The sequence below is a fragment of the Pagrus pagrus genome (genome assembly GCF_965226575.1).
Source record: "Pagrus pagrus genome assembly, chromosome: 11".
Taxonomy (NCBI): Eukaryota; Metazoa; Chordata; class Actinopteri; order Spariformes; family Sparidae; genus Pagrus; species Pagrus pagrus.
The window spans coordinates 23,216,276-23,234,218 of record NC_140195.1 but is presented as its reverse complement, the minus strand read 5'-3'; the positions used below and the strand labels follow the sequence as shown (position 1 = coordinate 23,234,218).

Genomic DNA, 17,943 nt, shown 5'->3' with positions numbered 1-17,943 from the left:
TTATTCTTATGGAATTTCTAGTACCTCAACACTTTTCTTTCATAAACATCAGGCACTGGAGGTAACTCAAAGGAAGAACTTGAAAAGATCATCTTTGCCTCCTAGTTGTTCTGTCTTACATGCAATAACATATGGCGTTACCAGTCTGTATTTACTCAAATACCATTTCCTGATAGTTTTGACTTCTACTTTGCTATAACATAAAATGGTAGCTTCCATCTACAGCATTTAAATGCTGTTTATTCATATCATTTATTAATTTTGAAGTTTAACTTTTTGAATTTGGGTATTTTACTAGCAATTAATTGTTTTATTTTGCACTATCGCTACTGTAGTCAATATCTGAATACTTCCTCCATCACCACTCAGCAGCTTCCTGTCAAACAAAGACAATGGCGGAAGATGAACACTGGGGGGCAGCAGCACACCACCGCCTCGTGTAGACTGCCTGACGAGGAAGAAGACGGAAGCGGTAGGTACAAACTGAAAACAGCGTTAAACAATGTTTGGACTCTTCAACAAACAGAAACCTGTGAAAATTAGGAGTTGCGGTGGGAGCAGAAAGTACGGAGTTGCAGCAAAAGATGTGAAAGAGTTGCTCAAAAAAGGCTGCAAATTATTACAGGTGAGCCCTTATTTTGTCTTCTGGTTTGTTTTTGACAGAAGTTACCGCCCCGGTTCCGCTTTCTCTCCCTCGAGGATATGTGAAAAAAGAAAAGTCAACACTGTTGGGTAACAAAAGAAACACACAGTTGATAAAGTTGCTAGCTGCTTCACTTGTGAACATTTTAGGGTGCTGTGAAAACATTTTTTTAATGTTGTCACACGTACTTTAGCTGTTAAACACTGCTCCGTAACGTAATAGAAGTAACGTTGCAGGTTTCGTCCTGCCCGGGACCATCTTCACCTTGAAAAAGATAGATATGCTAACATGTTCCTGACACAGTTATCAGCATATAATATAAGATTAAACTTTATTTATACCCAGGAGCATTACAGCAGAGGCCAGAGAGGAAGCAGTTTACAGATGATTAGAAAAAAAATGTGCATCCATCACAAATAGATCAAAGTTGAAGAGCTCCATACAATACATTAGATCTCCATACAGTACATTAGATCTCCATACAGTACATCAGATCTCCATACAGTACATCGGAGCTCCATACAATACATTAGCCGAGACCAGTGTGGATAAATGTAATGTGTGTGCACATGTGGCACAGCAGATGTTTTCATTCATAGAAAAGATCATTTTAAACTTGTTCCTTTTAAATTAATCATATCATATGACCAAGTGTGTTTCAGAGATAGTAGCCACTACAGTTCATCTTCATTAAGACATTGATTAAACTGACTGTACCATAACACAAGATATGTAAGATAAATGTACAAAGTAAATCTGAACAAACTGTGTCATAGATACCTCCGTGAAAAGAACAACAGGAACTACTAAGAAGAAATATCCAGATGACCATATTTATTCTGTCATCTTAGCTCCTGTCTCCAGATTGTCTGCACATTATGTAAAGATCGTAAAACATCTTTCATGAGAATACAGCTGATAGTAGCCCAGGCCTGTCCCCACTTCTGGACAGTCCACACCTTTTTGGGAGAAAAAGAAAGAAAATGTAATTTGGCCAACTTTTTGTTAGGTTATAAACATCTTATTGAATTGAATAGATTTTTAACATGTCACAAATAATGAGTAAGAAAATATTGTATTACTGTAGTAAATAAGAAAGAAAAATAAGATATTCTTCTTAATATTGTATAATGTTATGTCTCCCTTATTTCCAGTTGCCGCTTTCTGGTGCATATGTTTGTTTGTACGCTGACGGGACAAACGTGACGGAGGAATTCTTCCAGACTCTGCCGAACAACACTGAACTTGTTCTTCTCTCCAGAGATCAGACATGGAGTGGAGGAGGTGAATCATACACCATTAAAAAAACAAAACAAGAAAACCTGTGTTCGTGTACGTCTTCCTGACCGCACATACTGTGAGTGTAAACCTAAATAGTGTTGTTGTCTAACCATTATAAAAACCTGTGCCTCTAATTCCAGTTGTGTATGACATGGGTCAGTTACTGAGCACAGACCTGCACAGCGATCGCCTCATTGAAGCGGCGAGAGGGCTCCTGTCTGATGAGCAGGCTCCTAAGAAGCAGAAAATCCTGACTGACCTGCTGCTGAACCTGGACGACAAATCAGAGCTGGAGAGAAGAGAGGAGGATGAGGACTGGTTCAAAGGTACAAAGTCCAATGTGCAGCAAAATGGTGCTGCCACAAAATCACGAAAATGCTCTTTTCTAAGGAGGTCCTTTTCATGTTAAAACACAATATTTTTGATGTAAGATCCTATTATTTTTCTAATATGTTGTAATAACATACTTTTTACATTATTATTACGTGCCAAATTATTCCATTTTGACGACAGACTCCCAACATATGACAGGAACAACGGCAGAAAGTTTTGAAGACAAATTAACAGAACTTTCTCTGCCATGATCTCACCAGCACTGACAGTCATCTCCTTGAGTGCTGACCATGTTAAATGACCTTTATGTTGTGCAGAATGTGAACTAATAAAGGAAGGAAAGATACTATCACAAAATTGAATAGACAGGGTGAGGAAACTCTACAGTCGTGGTGCTCTTACTGCATACTTTACATGTTTTGCCCTCTGCAGCAATACTCAGAGGACTACAGTAAAATCTTGGTCTGGTGTTTGTTCCATCAGACATTTTTCATACTGTCACATGTACAATTAACAGATATTAACAGCCAATATTAGCCTTTCGCAGATATAGCAGTAGCGCTAATATGAAAAAGTCTGTTTGGTTATCTGCATCATTTTAGACATTAAAGTTAATTTCTAAACTGTAAAATATCCTTCCCACCATGACATATATTTGTCACCAGCTTTTGATATTGGCCACAAAAATCCAGTATCAGCCAGTCTCTACTTTGCAACCTCACTACCGTGGCTTTAGACTTGAGCTTGAGACCTTTGGCATGTCATCTAAGAACTGGGTGAAGAGTTATCAGCTTCTTATCATTTGCACACGTCAGGCAGAATACAGGCTTATGTTATGATAATGTCACATGACATCAGATGTCTGACTCAAGGCACCACCATACTCCACTAGAAGTGATGGTTGAATGATCTAACAGCTTCTGAAACCCCCTTGCCCCCAAACTCTGGTATCTGCTCGAGTCACAAATCTCTCCAGTTGCATTAATTCTGTCCAAATCCCGTTCACATCGTAATTGGGCAGAAGGGTATGTCCCTCTAAATCCCTCTTTTTTTCATTATTTATGCATCTACTTCTGTTATCTGGAGTTAAAATAGACCTGACAGTCCAAACTGTGGACATATTTCAGTAAACAAATGGGCTCCCAGTGATTCTCTGATCTCATTCAGTGTCAAGCTGTCAGTGGTCAAAGGCTGAAGCTTTTATTATTAGCCAGTGAAATGAGCAGAGGTATTTTTTATCCTCCATGATGCATGACATATTGCAGTGCTGAAATAGCATTCAAACTCAAAGAAATGCCAGGATGGCAGCTGGATATGGACCAAGATGAGTCAGATGGTGACTTTCAAGACAAGAGATAATCACTAGATGCTCTTGAGATTTATTAGACTTGATACTCTTGGATTTGAAAATAAAGTGTGGTGAAGTGGATTACTTTTGAATACCTGTTCCTGCACTGAAATCTGGTCAACAAAATCCCTGCATCAAATTGTGATTGTACTCTGAAAATGATTTTCTAATCAGTACAATATGTAGCAGACGTTGCAGCTAATTTACCAGTGAATGACTTGTATACTTAATGTTGAGTGGGGTTTCATTTCAGGTGTTGATACTCGATTCAAGACTAAGTCTGCCTACATGAAGTTCAACTGCGAAAGCAGGATACGAGGCTACATGAAGGAGGTAAAACTCCTTATTTTTACGCAAGAATCCTAAAGTGTCTGGCAGAATATCTAACATCTTGGTTTATGGTCTCTGTTCTCAGTTGGGTGAAGCCACCAAAACCATACAGAAGGCTAAAGTCAAGGCAGAGTTTCAGAAAGCATCAGAGTGCCTGGGGGAAATGCTGAAGACAGCACGGTACAACGGCTGCTACTTCGACAGGACTCAAGAGGAGCCAGATCGCCTCTGTACTCCACAAGGATGGTTTACCTGCCAGGTATTACAGGAAGAAAATATACACCTACAATATACTGTATACAAGTGTTGATAGGAAAATGTGACAAACTTTCAAGATCTGAGACAAGAACTCTCTGGTGCTCTAGTCACTAACCTCTAACATTGCAATATGCACTCCTGTATCACCATGATAACAGTCTAGGACAAAAAATGTCTTGTAGTTTGACGTTGAAAGAAAGAGATGTGCTGTTGACTGTGTTGCTGCCTCCTCAGGGATCATTTGACCAGGACAAGTGCCTGTCTCTTCACTCCATCAACCCCTACAGCAGCCAGGAGAGCAGGATCGTCTTCAGCACGTGGAATCTGGACCACAGGTTGGACACTTCAGCCGAGCAAAAGCAAAAAGCATTTCACTGTCACAAAGGGCAAACCAAGCCCAGCTACATGTAGTAGTAATTATTAGTAATTATTATTATTTATAATAAAATATTTCTTCTTCATCTTGTGTCCAGGATTGAGAAGAAGAGGACTGTCATTCCTGCTCTGCTGGAAGCTCTGCAGAATCATAAGAGCACTGGCATTAACCTGAACTACTTCTACTGCCTGCTCTTCACCAGGGAAAACCTGAAGCTGGTTCACATCGTTTGCCACAAGAAAGGAGCTCACAACCTGCTGTGTGACACCAAGAAGATTTATAGACAAGCCAGTAACACAAACAAGGGAAAACAGAAGGCTAAGGAGAAGAAGAGGCGCTTGATGTGAATATTTTTAATTGGTCTGGAAAAATGTGTTGTCTTTCATTTGTATGAACTGTGACAACATTAAGACGAAGATGAATTCTGTGAATAATTAACTCAGGTCCACTGTAGCAAGAGCAGAACAAGCTGACTTCCTGTTTTTACCTCACTTGATTTTTCTCTTTTAACCGATCATGAAATTTCTGAGCCAGTGCAGCCTGCAGAGCTTGAATACAGCCGGGCAGCACTTTGTTAAACACAGGCAATCACACTGAAACAAACCTTTGCAATCATGAAAAACATTTATTTGTTCTTTGCGTTGGCACAACAATGCAAAATGCATGAATTGATTACAATGATTACAATGCTTGATGTACGAGGCATTCACTCAGTCGGAAAAAGTTGCATAGCAGAATATGAAAAGCATTTCGCATAAATAAAGGCAGTAAAAATATATTGAACATTTGATTGGATGATCAGAACAATCAGCTCACTATATACAAAATACTACACGATGAGATCAGCACAAGTGCAATTACTGTTGAAGTTAGAAGATTAGATGGCATTTTCAAAGTCAGGTTTAAGTTCTCCTCAGTTTAATTACACCGAAGACTTTTATCTGTAACCTACTGTCCTTAGTTTGTTTTTTAATATTACATTTTTCATATATCATTTTCTCACGTTTGCAAATCAGTCTGCATTGATACATTATATATATATACAGAGAGATGTGTTGTTTGATAAGCAGCTGCCATAAAACTGAGCACACAAAGATGTGTTGAGGAGGAATATGAGACACTTGGTGAACGATGGTTCATTCAGCTTATACAATGAATTTGTGATATTAAAAACTTTCCTCATGAAACTGCTCTGTAGCATGTGTAGCCTCCTTTCTCGTCATGTTTATACAGTCTGAAGCCAGAACATGAATGCTGTTGCATTTTATAATTTCTCATTTGTAGATTTGTGCGAAAAATACTTTAAAAAATTTAATTAGCTTTTTAAAATTATTGTAAAGGAGACCTATTATGCTTATTCCCTTCCTTCAGTGTTTTATATATGTTCTTGTGCATGTTAAAGATCTGGAAAGTTAGAATGGTTGAAGTCCACACCAACAGAAGCTCCTCTCTCCCACAAAAAACACCTGAAACACCTCGTCAGTAGTAATTCTGTGACTTTCTGACATCACACTACGTCACAGAGTCAAACACTTGCTTAACTTATGACTAGTGGCGGGTTTGGCATGTAAGAACTGATTTAGCACAGCTGTTCTGTTGTTGTTAGCGTTGCTGGGTCAGGCATGGGGGACCTTAAAGAGACAGGAGCTAAAATAGTGTTTCAGACAGAGAGGGAATACAGTGTTGCAGCACTGGACAGTATGATAATGTGATGTGCATGTAAACCTATTCAAGTAGTAGCCTAAAATAAAATGATGATCCTATGAAAATGAGCATAATATGTCTCCTTTAATACAGCGCTATTTGTCACCTCTCAAGGCTAATCTCAATCTGCAAACTTGCACTCCAATGTTGAAGCAGTACGTTATGTGGTCTGATTTGTCTAAATAAAGTGCTGACACTCCAGGTAGGACCAATGCTGACTGAACTGGAGGGGTTGTAAAAAGAAATTCAGCAATAAATGAATAAAGTTTGGCATTTTTCTGTTTGGACGGTTCTTGTCAAGTCAAAAATCATAAAGTTTACCATCAAGAACTTCCTTTCAAAGTGTTAAAATCGTGAATTCATTTGGTAAACTTCTGTGGTGCTCAAGTTATTGAGCTGTGACGATCACCCCAGAACATGGCGAAGTACTGGAGGCAGGTTTAAGGCAGATACAGTACACCCACATAATGTTAGCCTGTCTGTAAGTGACGGTCGGCTAACTGCAGATTCAGCTACATTAATTTCATCGGTCACTCGCGCCGCAGGGTGCAATTTCATCACCGGTGAGTCGCAAGCATCGTCACACATGGCGTATCTGTGACTGTGATTTTAGCGCTGATTGAATGCAGCGTGTGGAGTTTAATCTGGCTGCTTTTTCCTTAGTGCTGAGAAGCACAACTCGGAGTCCAACACAGTCATTAATGCAGTCGCTCTTCACTCGGTGTCCCCTCTGTCGTCGCGCTGCATACTGTCGCCGCCGCTGCCCACGTCCTCTTCATCACTGTCCTCTGGGGCATAGTAATGTCGTCTCCTGCCTTGCCTTTGGGCGCGGGAAGAAGACGCTGATGGCCTCTGAGGAAAGTCCTGCAGAATAAAGAAGTCGAAATTTTTGTAATTTGGTCAACATGGACAATCTTCACCAAAACAACAAACTGTCACCACCATATTTAATAACAGTGCAGGAATCCGACATAAAGCGCTTTTTCAAGATGGCAGAGTCAGTCTACTGGCAGTGAGGGTTTCATAAGCCAGTTGGTGTGTTTGTCTGAGTGTCAGTTTTATCAGGGGGATCTCGTTTATATTAACACTATATCACAGTCAAAATCAGTTGTTTATGTTTTATGTTGACAGATAAATGTGATGAGGCTTGTGTACTGTGTTCAAATGACAACATTATGTACGTTGATCTATTTCTGTCAGAAAAGTGGGAGGAGACAGGCCTACATGGGCACTGAACGTTACTTTCTTTAAGCTAGAAATGTGTTTTATTTTGACCCTAATCCCCAGCCAAAACAGAGAATAAATGCAGCTTGTGTTTAGAGTGCATCGAGAGAATTTACTCAGTTCATAATACTGCAAATAATTAAATATTCCAACACTTTCATCAGTGGACCATAGGCTAAATCATCATCAGTCTGCAATAGTGAATAAGCAAACACTTATCTAATAGGCAGCATGTCTTATTTTGAGCATCGGAGTCGTGCCCCTTCTTGTATTGCATCACTTTTTTTACTTCTTAAAAATAAAGATCATTCCTAGAGACTTCACTCTACTGACAGATCCAACCAGGGCAGCCTTTTGTTTCAATATTTCTGCAGTAGGTAAAATTTCGCTTACAAAAAGGGTAAAATACTTTCAACCTGTGATCAAGAGCGGAGGGAAAAAAACCTCAACAATCAAACTGCAGGAGTTGTATCCTAAAATGTTAACACATAGCCTAAAATATCACTCAAACAACATACTTTATACTCTCATAGTCATACTTGCATAAACCAAAATGCCTCACCTGTACAGTGTCCAAGTTTCCAAAGAACTGCTCCACAGGAAGAATCTGATTGCTGTCGTCATCTGGGAAGAGGTTTTTGTTGGTTTCTTCACAGTCCATGTCCTCAGGGTCCTGTTTGTCCGAGGCGCCGTTCACTCTGCAGCTGTCCACATCCAGTCCCGTCCTCAGCTCGTTTTCTTTGCCCTCCTGTCCTTCGAGCTCCGGTGACCCCGTACATCTCCTCCTGCCTGCAGACTGGTGGCACTCACAGCTGATGTGAGAGAGTCTCTCCAGAGGACCATCAGCTTTACTGTAACCACTGACCGCTGCACTGCTGTCTGCTGTCGAGTGTGTCTTTGGACTTTTCAAACATTTCCTCCTTGTGGAAGAAGCCTGATGACACAAAGTTAAACTTCAACTAACACTTGCAAGACATACTGTAATAGCAGTTCACAGATAAAAAGGTAAAAAGTTACAAACGTCCAGTTTAGAAGAATGAACATCAACCATGCTTGACACAAACCTTTCTGGAGCTTTTGACCTCAGAGTTGATCTTCCTCTTTCTGGGCTTCAAGCTGCCAAGTTGACCGGGCATCTGCAAAGCAAGAGCATGAAGATGTTGGAAGTACATCACTGTAAGAGGTGCATACGAGCAGACACATTAAGCTGGCTTGTCCATCTACACATGGCATGCCACCAAGTGCATTTGACATGGCTGCTTCCGATAATCACTGTCACGTTGTTTGTCATGCATGGTTTTAGACGGATATATTCTGTAAGATGATGCTGTTTTTTCTGAGAATGTGTACAAACTGATGGAGTAGAGATCATTTTTTTGTCCAACACTGATGATGACAACATTAATTCCAATGCTTGACATCTTTGGGGTCCTTTCAGCTGGCAGGATCATATTTGAGACTTCACTCGTTTCACCAAACTTCACATATTGAGTGAAAATTAGTGCAGTGAGCACTCACTGACTCAAGGATGTTGTTTTTAGGACACTTTGAATTCAGATTAAACAATGAAAACTTCACTTTTTGTTGTTTACAGTTTATATTGATCGAACTAATCACAGTTCTGTGCAGTCCCCTGAAACAACAACAGCGCTCGCCAGACTCCACCCAAAATGTTATCAATTTAACTCTATGTTATCCTTCAAGACTTTGTTCCTTAACATTACATTTGCACCTTTTAGGTGTGTCCGAGCCGTGCCGAATTAAAGGTCCAGACAGACGGATAATATTCTCACTATTAAGACATTACATTTTGTCCGGTAAAGTAACTGAGCTTTTTACAGGTGAACTCCATGCGCATCGTCTGGAGTTAAGGCACCACGGAGAGAGGGAGCTACACCCGCGGTGGGTCCTTTATCGTCAACAAATGAGAGTCACATGGCACAAGATCGTCTACTGCGTTGTCCATGAACAGAATTATACACACTTGGAGGTTATGGAAAAAGCTAAGATCCACGAAGAGCTCGCAAAACACTGTCTGATAATCTACCTCGACATATCGGCTAACAAGCTAATAAGGTTAGCATGATAGCCATGAGCTGCCGTCAACTTATTTACGAGCTTTTACTTTCAGTTTAATAGTCTTGATAAACACCTACCTTGTGTATCATTTGCCGGCGTAGTGCTTCTGTTTTTCAGCGACCCTGGTTTTAGAGTTTCGACTATATTTTTCGTTACTAGCCTTCAGATAAATCGGTGTTGGCTAGCTACAAACAACATCTGTAATTCGCCGATACGCGACGTCATGACCTCACTGTATTTATTTCCTGTTGCTGAGGTTCAGTCGGAGGTCAGAAGTTTCCGCCTGCACCGCAATACTACAGTCAGTTACATCCGACTGTTCATTATTTTTTTACTATACATCTTTGCTGTAACATGTGTAATTATTTTTACAACTACAAAAGTTATTTATTGATCCTTATTGAATGTATATGGTTTTATTTTGAAGGTACACTCACCTTTTTCCGCTTTTACGAGCTGTTAGCTCATGTGTTAGCTCCCAGCCTGTGTGAGCTCATCAGGTGGACTTTTTTCTGTTTTCCCTATTATATGTAATGAGAGGTCGACAATAAACGTCGCTTGTGTCAGTGTGAGAAGATTGTTGTTTTAGTCGACCTCTGATTTTCTACGTTTCCGAGGGTTTTGGTGTAACTGGGTCATGTGAGGTGACAGTGAGGAAACACAGTCATTCACGAAAATGTCCACAAGAGGGTGCTAGAGGCTTTATAATTGTACCGTCTGTGTGTGTGGGAGGATAGAAACACTGATGATTTAATGACATGTTAATATTGAGGATTGTTTTCAAAATGTACACTGTACTGTGTGAACACACATTAGGTTTAAATTGGTTAAAATCAGATGATTGAATTAAATCAGAGGATTGGCTGTAAAACAATAGTTTCTCTGGGTGTCTGTGATGCCATTCTCTTTAATTTAGCCTATTTATATCCTACTTTAAGTTGAGTTTTCCTGTTGTTCCACCTGTTGATGTTTGTAAAACTGCTGTTTCATTTCTTTATTTTTTCAACAAGGTATTGTACTGTTTCTTATAACATGCTGAGATGAAATAGTTTGGAAAAGGTTTGGAGCGTGTCCTTTAAAAGTCTGTTAATGAGGAGACAGAAGTCACATTTAGACTACTTAATGAATACTAATTATTTCTTTATGAATTCAAAGAAGAGTAGCTTCTATGTTTGTATTATTGTGTTTATCTTCAGTTCCTGTTTGTGTGCCTTGATTCAGATATATATAATCATGTACAATGCATAATGTTTGATAAAGTTTTTAAAAGTCATTTGTTTAATTGTGTCCTTTATTTCTGAATAATTCTTGTTGTATTTTACATGTGATTATCATTTCTCATCGTTCAGCCTAATATTTTCTAATCATGTACACTAGAAAAAATCATTTGCCTAAAATGTCGCCTTTCAATCCAATATTATTGCATATGTTTAATGTAAAGTGTCATATTTAGTTCATTTTTTTTAATCAACCTGAACAAATTAAGTTAGTCTGATCAAATCTAAAGACTTATAACCTAATGTGTTTATCCAGTTACTTCTACATGAACATATCGTGTTGATTATTTAAGTTTTATACATAAATTCACTCACTTGCCAACTAATGTGACCCTTTAGGCTACAATATTTTTTAAAATACTTAAAGTCAACCTTGTCGACAGTTTTTTGAAGTGCCTAATATTGTTTAAAAGCAACACACAGATATGTTTTAGATCAAATTCTATCTTCATGGTCGTCACTCTAAAGTGGTGGACACCTGGTGTGTGTGAGAATTGAGAGACCTGCTGATCCCAGATCAGTGTGGCTCATTAGGGGAGGGGATATTTGGGAGGTGGGGGGGTTGGGGGGAGAGAGAGAGAGAGAGAGAGAGAGGTCTCGTGCCGCAGGTCTCCAGTCAGAGAGAGGCAGAAGAAGCCTGAGGTCATGCTGCGTGTCCTGCATCATTTCCCCCGCACCTAGAGGCGACGTGTGACTCCACTGGGCGCCGTCATGGCCAAAGGAGGCCCCGGGGCCACTTCAGTGTCAGCGCTCTCACGCAGCCGAGGGCGCGACATCTGGTGTCCAAATGAGAAGGGACGGCGGTGGAGGACTGCACTCGAACGCACAGTTGTGAAACACTATGAAGGCAAAAGGTGCAATGTGTGAGGGTCTCTGTGAGCCGCAGTGAGAGCCATGGATCACCTTTTCCGGAGAAAGCGGGTCGGTCTGCTGAAGCCCCTGCTGAGCCTGTCTCTGGTCTTCGCCTCTTTTCTCATGATCCACAAGCTGAAACTGGCGGAGAAGGATGGAGCGGGAGTGAAACACACGAGGGATGCCGGCTGGTGCGGCTCAGAGTGCTTTTCATTCAAGAAAGGAGCCGTTAAGAGCAGTTTGGGGAGCTCAGAGGCTCCTGCGCTCAGCAGCGATGTGGACGCGCAGCGGGTCTCCAACGGGACCCCGACTTCATGGGACGCGCAGGTTCTCAACTGCAGCGAGGACGCGTCGGTGAGGACGCAGGACTGGTTCCGGCGCTTGGACCCGAGATTTCACCAGTTCGTTCTGCACAGACACTGCAGGTACTTCCCCATGCTCATCAACCACCCGGAGAAATGCACGGATGGAGAGGTGCACCTCCTCATGGTGGTCAAGTCCGTCATCGAGCAGCACGACCGGCGGGAGGCGGTGCGTAAAAGCTGGGGCAAGGAGCACACAGTGGACGGGAAGAAAATCAAAACTTTATTTCTTTTAGGAAGCCCGACGAGCGGGAAAGACACCAAGAACCTCCAGAAACTGATCGAGTACGAGGACATGATCTACGGAGACATCCTCCAGTGGGACTTCATGGACACCTTCTTCAACCTCACCCTGAAAGAGGTCAACTTTCTCAAGTGGTTCGACATCTACTGCTCCGGCGTGCAGTTCATCTTCAAAGGAGACGATGATGTGTTCGTGAACACGCACAACCTGCTGGAGCTCATCGGCTTCAAGGTGGAGGAGCGCAAAGAGGCCAGCCTGTTCGTGGGGGACACCATCTCCAAGGCGATCCCCATCAGGAACCGCCAGAGCAAATACTACATCCCCAAAGAGCTGTACGATAAGCCGTACCCTCCTTATGTCGGAGGTGGGGGGTTTCTCATGTCCTCCCAGCTGGCCAGGAGGCTCTTCGTGGTGTCGGAGGACATGGAGCTGTACCCGATCGACGACGTGTTTTTGGGGATGTGCCTGCAGAAGCTCCACCTGTCCCCAGAGTTGCACCCGGGCTTCAGGACCTTCGGCATCACCAGGCGCAGGGTGAGCCCCATGAACAGCGAGCCGTGCTTTTATAAAAACCTCATCGTGGTGCACAAGCTGAGCGCGCAGGAGCTGCTCAGGATGTGGAGCGTGGTGCACAACGGGGATCTGGTTTGCGCGCAAAAGACCTCCATATGATCGGCGATAAATCAATTCACTGAAGCTGAGCTGACTTTTAATTGATCGCACATGATGAGCTTTACTGAATCTGGGGCATGTAGAGGAGGGAGGGAGGCTCTGACAACTGGAGAACGATGTATTTTCATCCAAACAATGTTTTTTACCCATCCATCACTGCTTTGAAAAATGTCTGCATGCACAATTAAAGGTGCACTCTGTAGTTTTGGGGAGAAAAATTCAATCAGAAGAGAAAGATCTTCATTGACTGATAAACACACTTTGTTTTCATGACTGAATAAACAAACTGACCTTAACAATGTAAATATTGAAATTTTGAGATTGAATTTCTTCTCCAAAACTACATAATGGCCCTTTAAAATGGCCACACACTCATGTGAACAGGTTGGGTCTCCTCTCCACTAGTCCTTTGATTCTTTTTCCCATTTTGTGAAACCACTACCACACAGCTCCACAGCGTGCACGCACAACACCCTGGAAGGTTTCTATGCTTCTTTTACGCTTTAGTGCCATTTCAAACTCCATCGATGTTAATCTGAGAACCAGTGTTGGTGTAAAAAACAGGCTGTAATGGTTCTGGTGCGTGTTTGTGCAGGCATAAATAAGACTTGACTTGTTACATTCAGGTGTTCCTCTGAAACTGCTGATCCTTATCGTCTATTACATGATTGCAGGATTTCAGTGTGACTTGTCAAAGTGGACTCGCAGCACGGAGCAAACATGGTTGAGTGATTCTGACCTTGTAAAAATCAAATGATATCTTTTTTCTTTTTTTTTTAAAGTTAATATATTTTTATTTCACCTTTTATTTTATTTTTTAAGAGTTAATTCATTTGTGTATGATTTTCGCAGAGGCAGGCCAAAGACTGAAGAAACCAAAGGGCTGTGATACTGTAGATTTATGTACGATAGTGTAAATAAAAATGGAGATCTCTGTGTATCTCTGTGTTGCAGCGTTTGATTCATAGTGATGTGCTGGAGAACAGCATTCTGGAGTAAGATGCACTGTTTATTTAAAGAAATACAGATACACTTGCAGAAAAAAATAGCCATTTCATGCCAAAATTATTTATCATTCAGAAAATACTGGCTACTAAGCAAATAAAAAGATAAAATATCCACTGTCACAGTCGCCCTCAATACACAAGCAGATTAAAGCCAATGTGATGGACTGAGAAGTTACAAAACAAACGTACTCTTATACATCAACCATATTGACCAAGTTTACTCGTTTCTCCATTAATACAACGCGCATTAATAAAGAATTTACCTTGCAGACATTACATTTTGTACAAGTATAATAAAAAACCTGAGAAGACCTCAGGTTGTTTTAAGGATGTTTCTGTTCTTGGCTGAGGATGAATCACAGATGCATTACAATCAACATGGTCTTAACACTGTCGCACAGAAGAAGAAAAATATTAGTCAACTGAAAACCGTCACTTTAAAGGTGCACTATGGAGTTCTGGGGAAGAAATTTCAATCAGAGGAGAAAGATCTTCATTGACTAAATAAACAAAGTCTTGTCATTTTCATGTTTTACTTTGTTTATATGTGGCGGACCCTGCCACCTTTCTAGCTTCAAACTGTTCTGGGAACCTTATTTACCTCTGAAAAACAGCTTGTTTATTCAGTTAAGGAAAAAACAAATATTTCTGAGTTTGTATTATCGCCTCATTAATAATGTAAATATTGAAATTCCCAGTTTGATTTTCTTCTCCTAAACTACGTAGTGCCCCTTTAAAGCCACTGAAGTGCTTCAATGTGTTTGTTGGGGTCAGTTTTAAGTCTTTTCAGCAACAAAAGTCGACTTTAGGAAAAACAGGTGCTACACAAATTCTACAGTATAAAGTACATTCATCTCCGTTGTGTTTTCATTATATTCGAACAATTCTGTCAGGTTCAAAGGTGAACCTTCACTTGTCTAGTAGAGCATAAAAAACTGTGCTATCTACTCAAGATTGTCAGTAGGCGTTAGGCAGGAAAATACATTAATCCTTATGTTACTGAAATATCAACGATGGAGCTTCATCCCTTTGGCAAAGTGCTACGTCATACCTTCTACATACTCTATACTTTATATATTCTATTTAAGACAATAAATGAACGTGTAAACAGACTGTAAAGCATGAAGCTGACAGTGAAGCTGCACTGCGGTCGTCGATGAATTCTCTTGTACTGAAGCATCGTCTGCTGGAGCGATGCCAAGGGAGGAAAGTCTTCTGCTTGTAACCAAACCTCCTCCTCACTGTCATTACCGCCTCTAGTGTCAGTCATTGTCATCAACCTCTTAGTACATGTAGTGATTGATAATATACTTAATGATACTACACTGGTTATCAATGGTGAGCTCTTAACCTGATTCATTATGAGCAGAAGCCTATTCCACACGAGCGATCGCTAATTTTTTGTTTTTTAACAATGCTGCAAGCTATTTTTTAATTATTACCATCTTTAAAGAGAGTGTTTACTAGTTAAAGGGACAGTTCACCCAAAAATACATAGTTTTCCCCTTACCTTACCTTATCTATCTAGATTGTTTTGGTGCAAGTTATCGAGTTTTGGAGATCATGCCGTATCACAACGGCTAAAGGAAGCATGCATCTACTCACTGACCTGAGGCTGGTGCTCATGACAGCTCGGGAGTTAAACGTTAACGGCGTCAACTAGTTTGGGAGCTTACTTAGCTAGCATGTTGTCCACAGGTTCTGCTTGTTGATGCGGTAAGCAGTGTAGTTCAGTAGAAAGAAAACAGTTGAAGCATGAAACTGCTCACAACAATCCCTACAACTCGGCAACTCACACCAAAACAATCTGGATGCATAAATAGCACTATAGGTAAGAGGAAAAATATGTATTTTTGATTTTGGGGTGAACTGTGCCTTTAAGCTTTAAAGCTATGCTATGTAAATTTTAAGGTGTTTCTAGAGAAAGATAGTTGAGTGTCATACCCAAGTAATCAAATACTGACGCTTCGGATTGACTCTGGAGCCGAGCCACCATCCTAAAGTGTCAGTATTTGACAACTCGCAGATCAGACTCAACAATCAACCATCTTTCTCCAGGAAGTTACGTATTATTCCTTTGAAACAAACCTCCATTAATTTTACACAGAAAGTTTAGTTTATTGGCCTGTGAGAACGGCTGTATAATGTCTTCTTTGGCTCCTGAGGAGTCACATCCGGGAAAAAACCCTGCTGATGTCAGGGTGATGTCATCAGAGTTATCTCAGCATGGGCTAAGAGCCAACAGACAGTGTGCATTGCAAACTGAGTGTGGGGTCGTAAGATGTGGGTATTTTAACAGACAGATGGGTCTTATAAGAAGATGTTAATTTGATGTTAATTCTTTTTTACACCTGTCTCTTGAGTCACCCAAACCTCATTGAAGCACAATATTAAACCAACGGATGGCTCCTTTAAGCTGTACAATCCCCACCACGGAGGCTCCAAACGGCAGTGAGCCTCAAAACTGAGATATCAGCAAACAGCACACAGAGTGCTCATGATGTTTAGTAGCCAGACAGGTGTGTGATGCCAGAGGAATGGCATACAGTACAGAAAAGAGGCAAGAGATCTAACACTGATGAGTCCAGCTGCCTCTTCTCTGTGTGGACTGTCACTGACCATCACAATAGTGGACTTTAATTAGATTTAATGTAGTTAATCTCCAATGTCTCTATAAGTGGATACAACACTATGTTGTAATGTCAGTTTTTATAGAGACTTTATAAGACAAGGACATTCCCATTTTGGTAATCTTTATAAAATGTTAAATATATAAATTACAAATCAATAATGGCCTTCGAAATCCTATTGCAAAAGTCAGTGAATACGTTATACGTTAAAAGTGCCGATATGCAGAAACGTGAGACCAGGAAATATGGGTAACCCAGGTGCTTGGAACCAGTGTCAGCGTTTCCCTGGTGGATGTCCTCTGGACAGGGGTGCCAGAGCTGGGATCCGGCTGCCTCTGCCCATGGGCCTGCCTCTGGCCCCGACCGACCAGGCCTGCTTCAACTTGGCTCCACCGACAGCCCTGCCTGGAGACACACACATTTTTAAGAACTTCAACAGGCGACACACCTGTTGTGTACTATTTAGCACTAAACAAAAGGGCCTGTATCACCTGTGATGTGAATACAAACAGAAAGGGGTCATGATGTAAAGAGCTTGTGGTGATGTGGCGGCATGCTACACATTGTCAGCCTACTCTGAGGTTTTTCCCACAGTGATTTATAATGATCTAACTTCCCTAATGTGTGCCTGCTGTTTAGGCAATCATTTATTAACTGGATTAAATATGAGACAGGATGTACCAGATGGATAAACTATTTCCTGGTGGAAAATCCTGAAAGGTTTATTCATTCGCTGTTGACCGTTTTGTACCTTTATAATGTCGACTTCTATGCTGTGGCAAAGCATGTAGGCACTCACTAGATGAAAAAAGAAAAGTTATTTAAGATCTGTATGTTAACGGGGTCTTTATGACGCCTGATGTGAAAGGTCAGCATGCTCCAGGAACTGACTTCCTGTGCCCCTGACCTTCTCTGGGACCTGCCTATTGTTACCAAACTTGCTTAAATGTCCAGCGTGTAGGATTTAGTGGCATCAAGCAGTGAGGGTGCAGTTTGCAACCAGCTGAACACCCCTCGTGTCACCCTCCCCTATGTGAAAAATGAGAAACGCCCCCTCTAAGGCCAGTGTTTGGTTTGTCCGTTCTGGGCTTCTGTAGAAACATGGTGGTGCAACATGGCAGACTCTGTCTCAGATATAAAAGGCTCAATCGAAGGTAATGAAAATACAATAAAACTTTTTTTAGTTTCAGGTGATTATACGCTCATGAAAACATAATTATGAATATTATGTTTAATTTCTGCCAATAGATCCCCCTAAATCCTACACACTGGACCTTTAAAGTTACAACCCTTAAGATTTCAGGCCTGGTTGATTTGGCGACC

General features: G+C 41.0%; 4 protein-coding genes across 5 annotated transcripts in view; 2 read left to right on the top strand and 2 right to left on the bottom strand.

Moving 5' to 3' along the window:
- The first annotated feature begins 314 nt into the window (after positions 1-314).
- On the top strand, positions 315-5,759 carry dffb (DNA fragmentation factor, beta polypeptide (caspase-activated DNase)). Its single transcript, XM_084366743.1, has 7 exons — positions 315-625; positions 1,798-1,927; positions 2,065-2,250; positions 3,859-3,938; positions 4,021-4,194; positions 4,428-4,528; positions 4,667-5,759. The coding sequence occupies exons 1-7, from the start codon at positions 503-505 to the stop codon at positions 4,914-4,916; spliced, it is 1,044 nt and encodes a 347-aa protein (XP_084222869.1). The 5' UTR covers positions 315-502; the 3' UTR covers positions 4,917-5,759.
- cUnh1orf174 (chromosome Un C1orf174 homolog) lies at positions 5,171-9,813 on the bottom strand. Its single transcript, XM_084366744.1, has 4 exons — positions 9,654-9,813; positions 8,562-8,633; positions 8,060-8,431; positions 5,171-7,137 (listed from the first exon to the last, which is right to left on the bottom strand). The coding sequence occupies exons 1-4, from the start codon at positions 9,663-9,665 to the stop codon at positions 6,988-6,990; spliced, it is 606 nt and encodes a 201-aa protein (XP_084222870.1). The 5' UTR covers positions 9,666-9,813; the 3' UTR covers positions 5,171-6,987.
- Positions 9,814-11,491: 1,678 nt separating this feature from the next.
- b3gnt7l (UDP-GlcNAc:betaGal beta-1,3-N-acetylglucosaminyltransferase 7, like) lies at positions 11,492-14,788 on the top strand. Its single transcript, XM_084367496.1, has one exon. It carries the CDS (start codon positions 11,748-11,750, stop codon positions 12,981-12,983), a length of 1,236 nt encoding a protein of 411 aa, XP_084223622.1. The 5' UTR covers positions 11,492-11,747; the 3' UTR covers positions 12,984-14,788.
- A 1,832-nt stretch (positions 14,789-16,620) lies between these two features.
- cep104 (centrosomal protein 104) overlaps positions 16,621-17,943 on the bottom strand; it is a 28,822-nt gene continuing 27,499 nt past the window's right edge. For both annotated transcript variants that reach the window (XM_084367494.1, XM_084367495.1), the window contains one exon: positions 16,621-17,025. In XM_084367494.1, the coding sequence (XP_084223620.1) occupies positions 16,895-17,025 (131 nt within the window). In that variant the 3' untranslated portion in view covers positions 16,621-16,894. The remainder of the gene's footprint in view (positions 17,026-17,943) is intronic.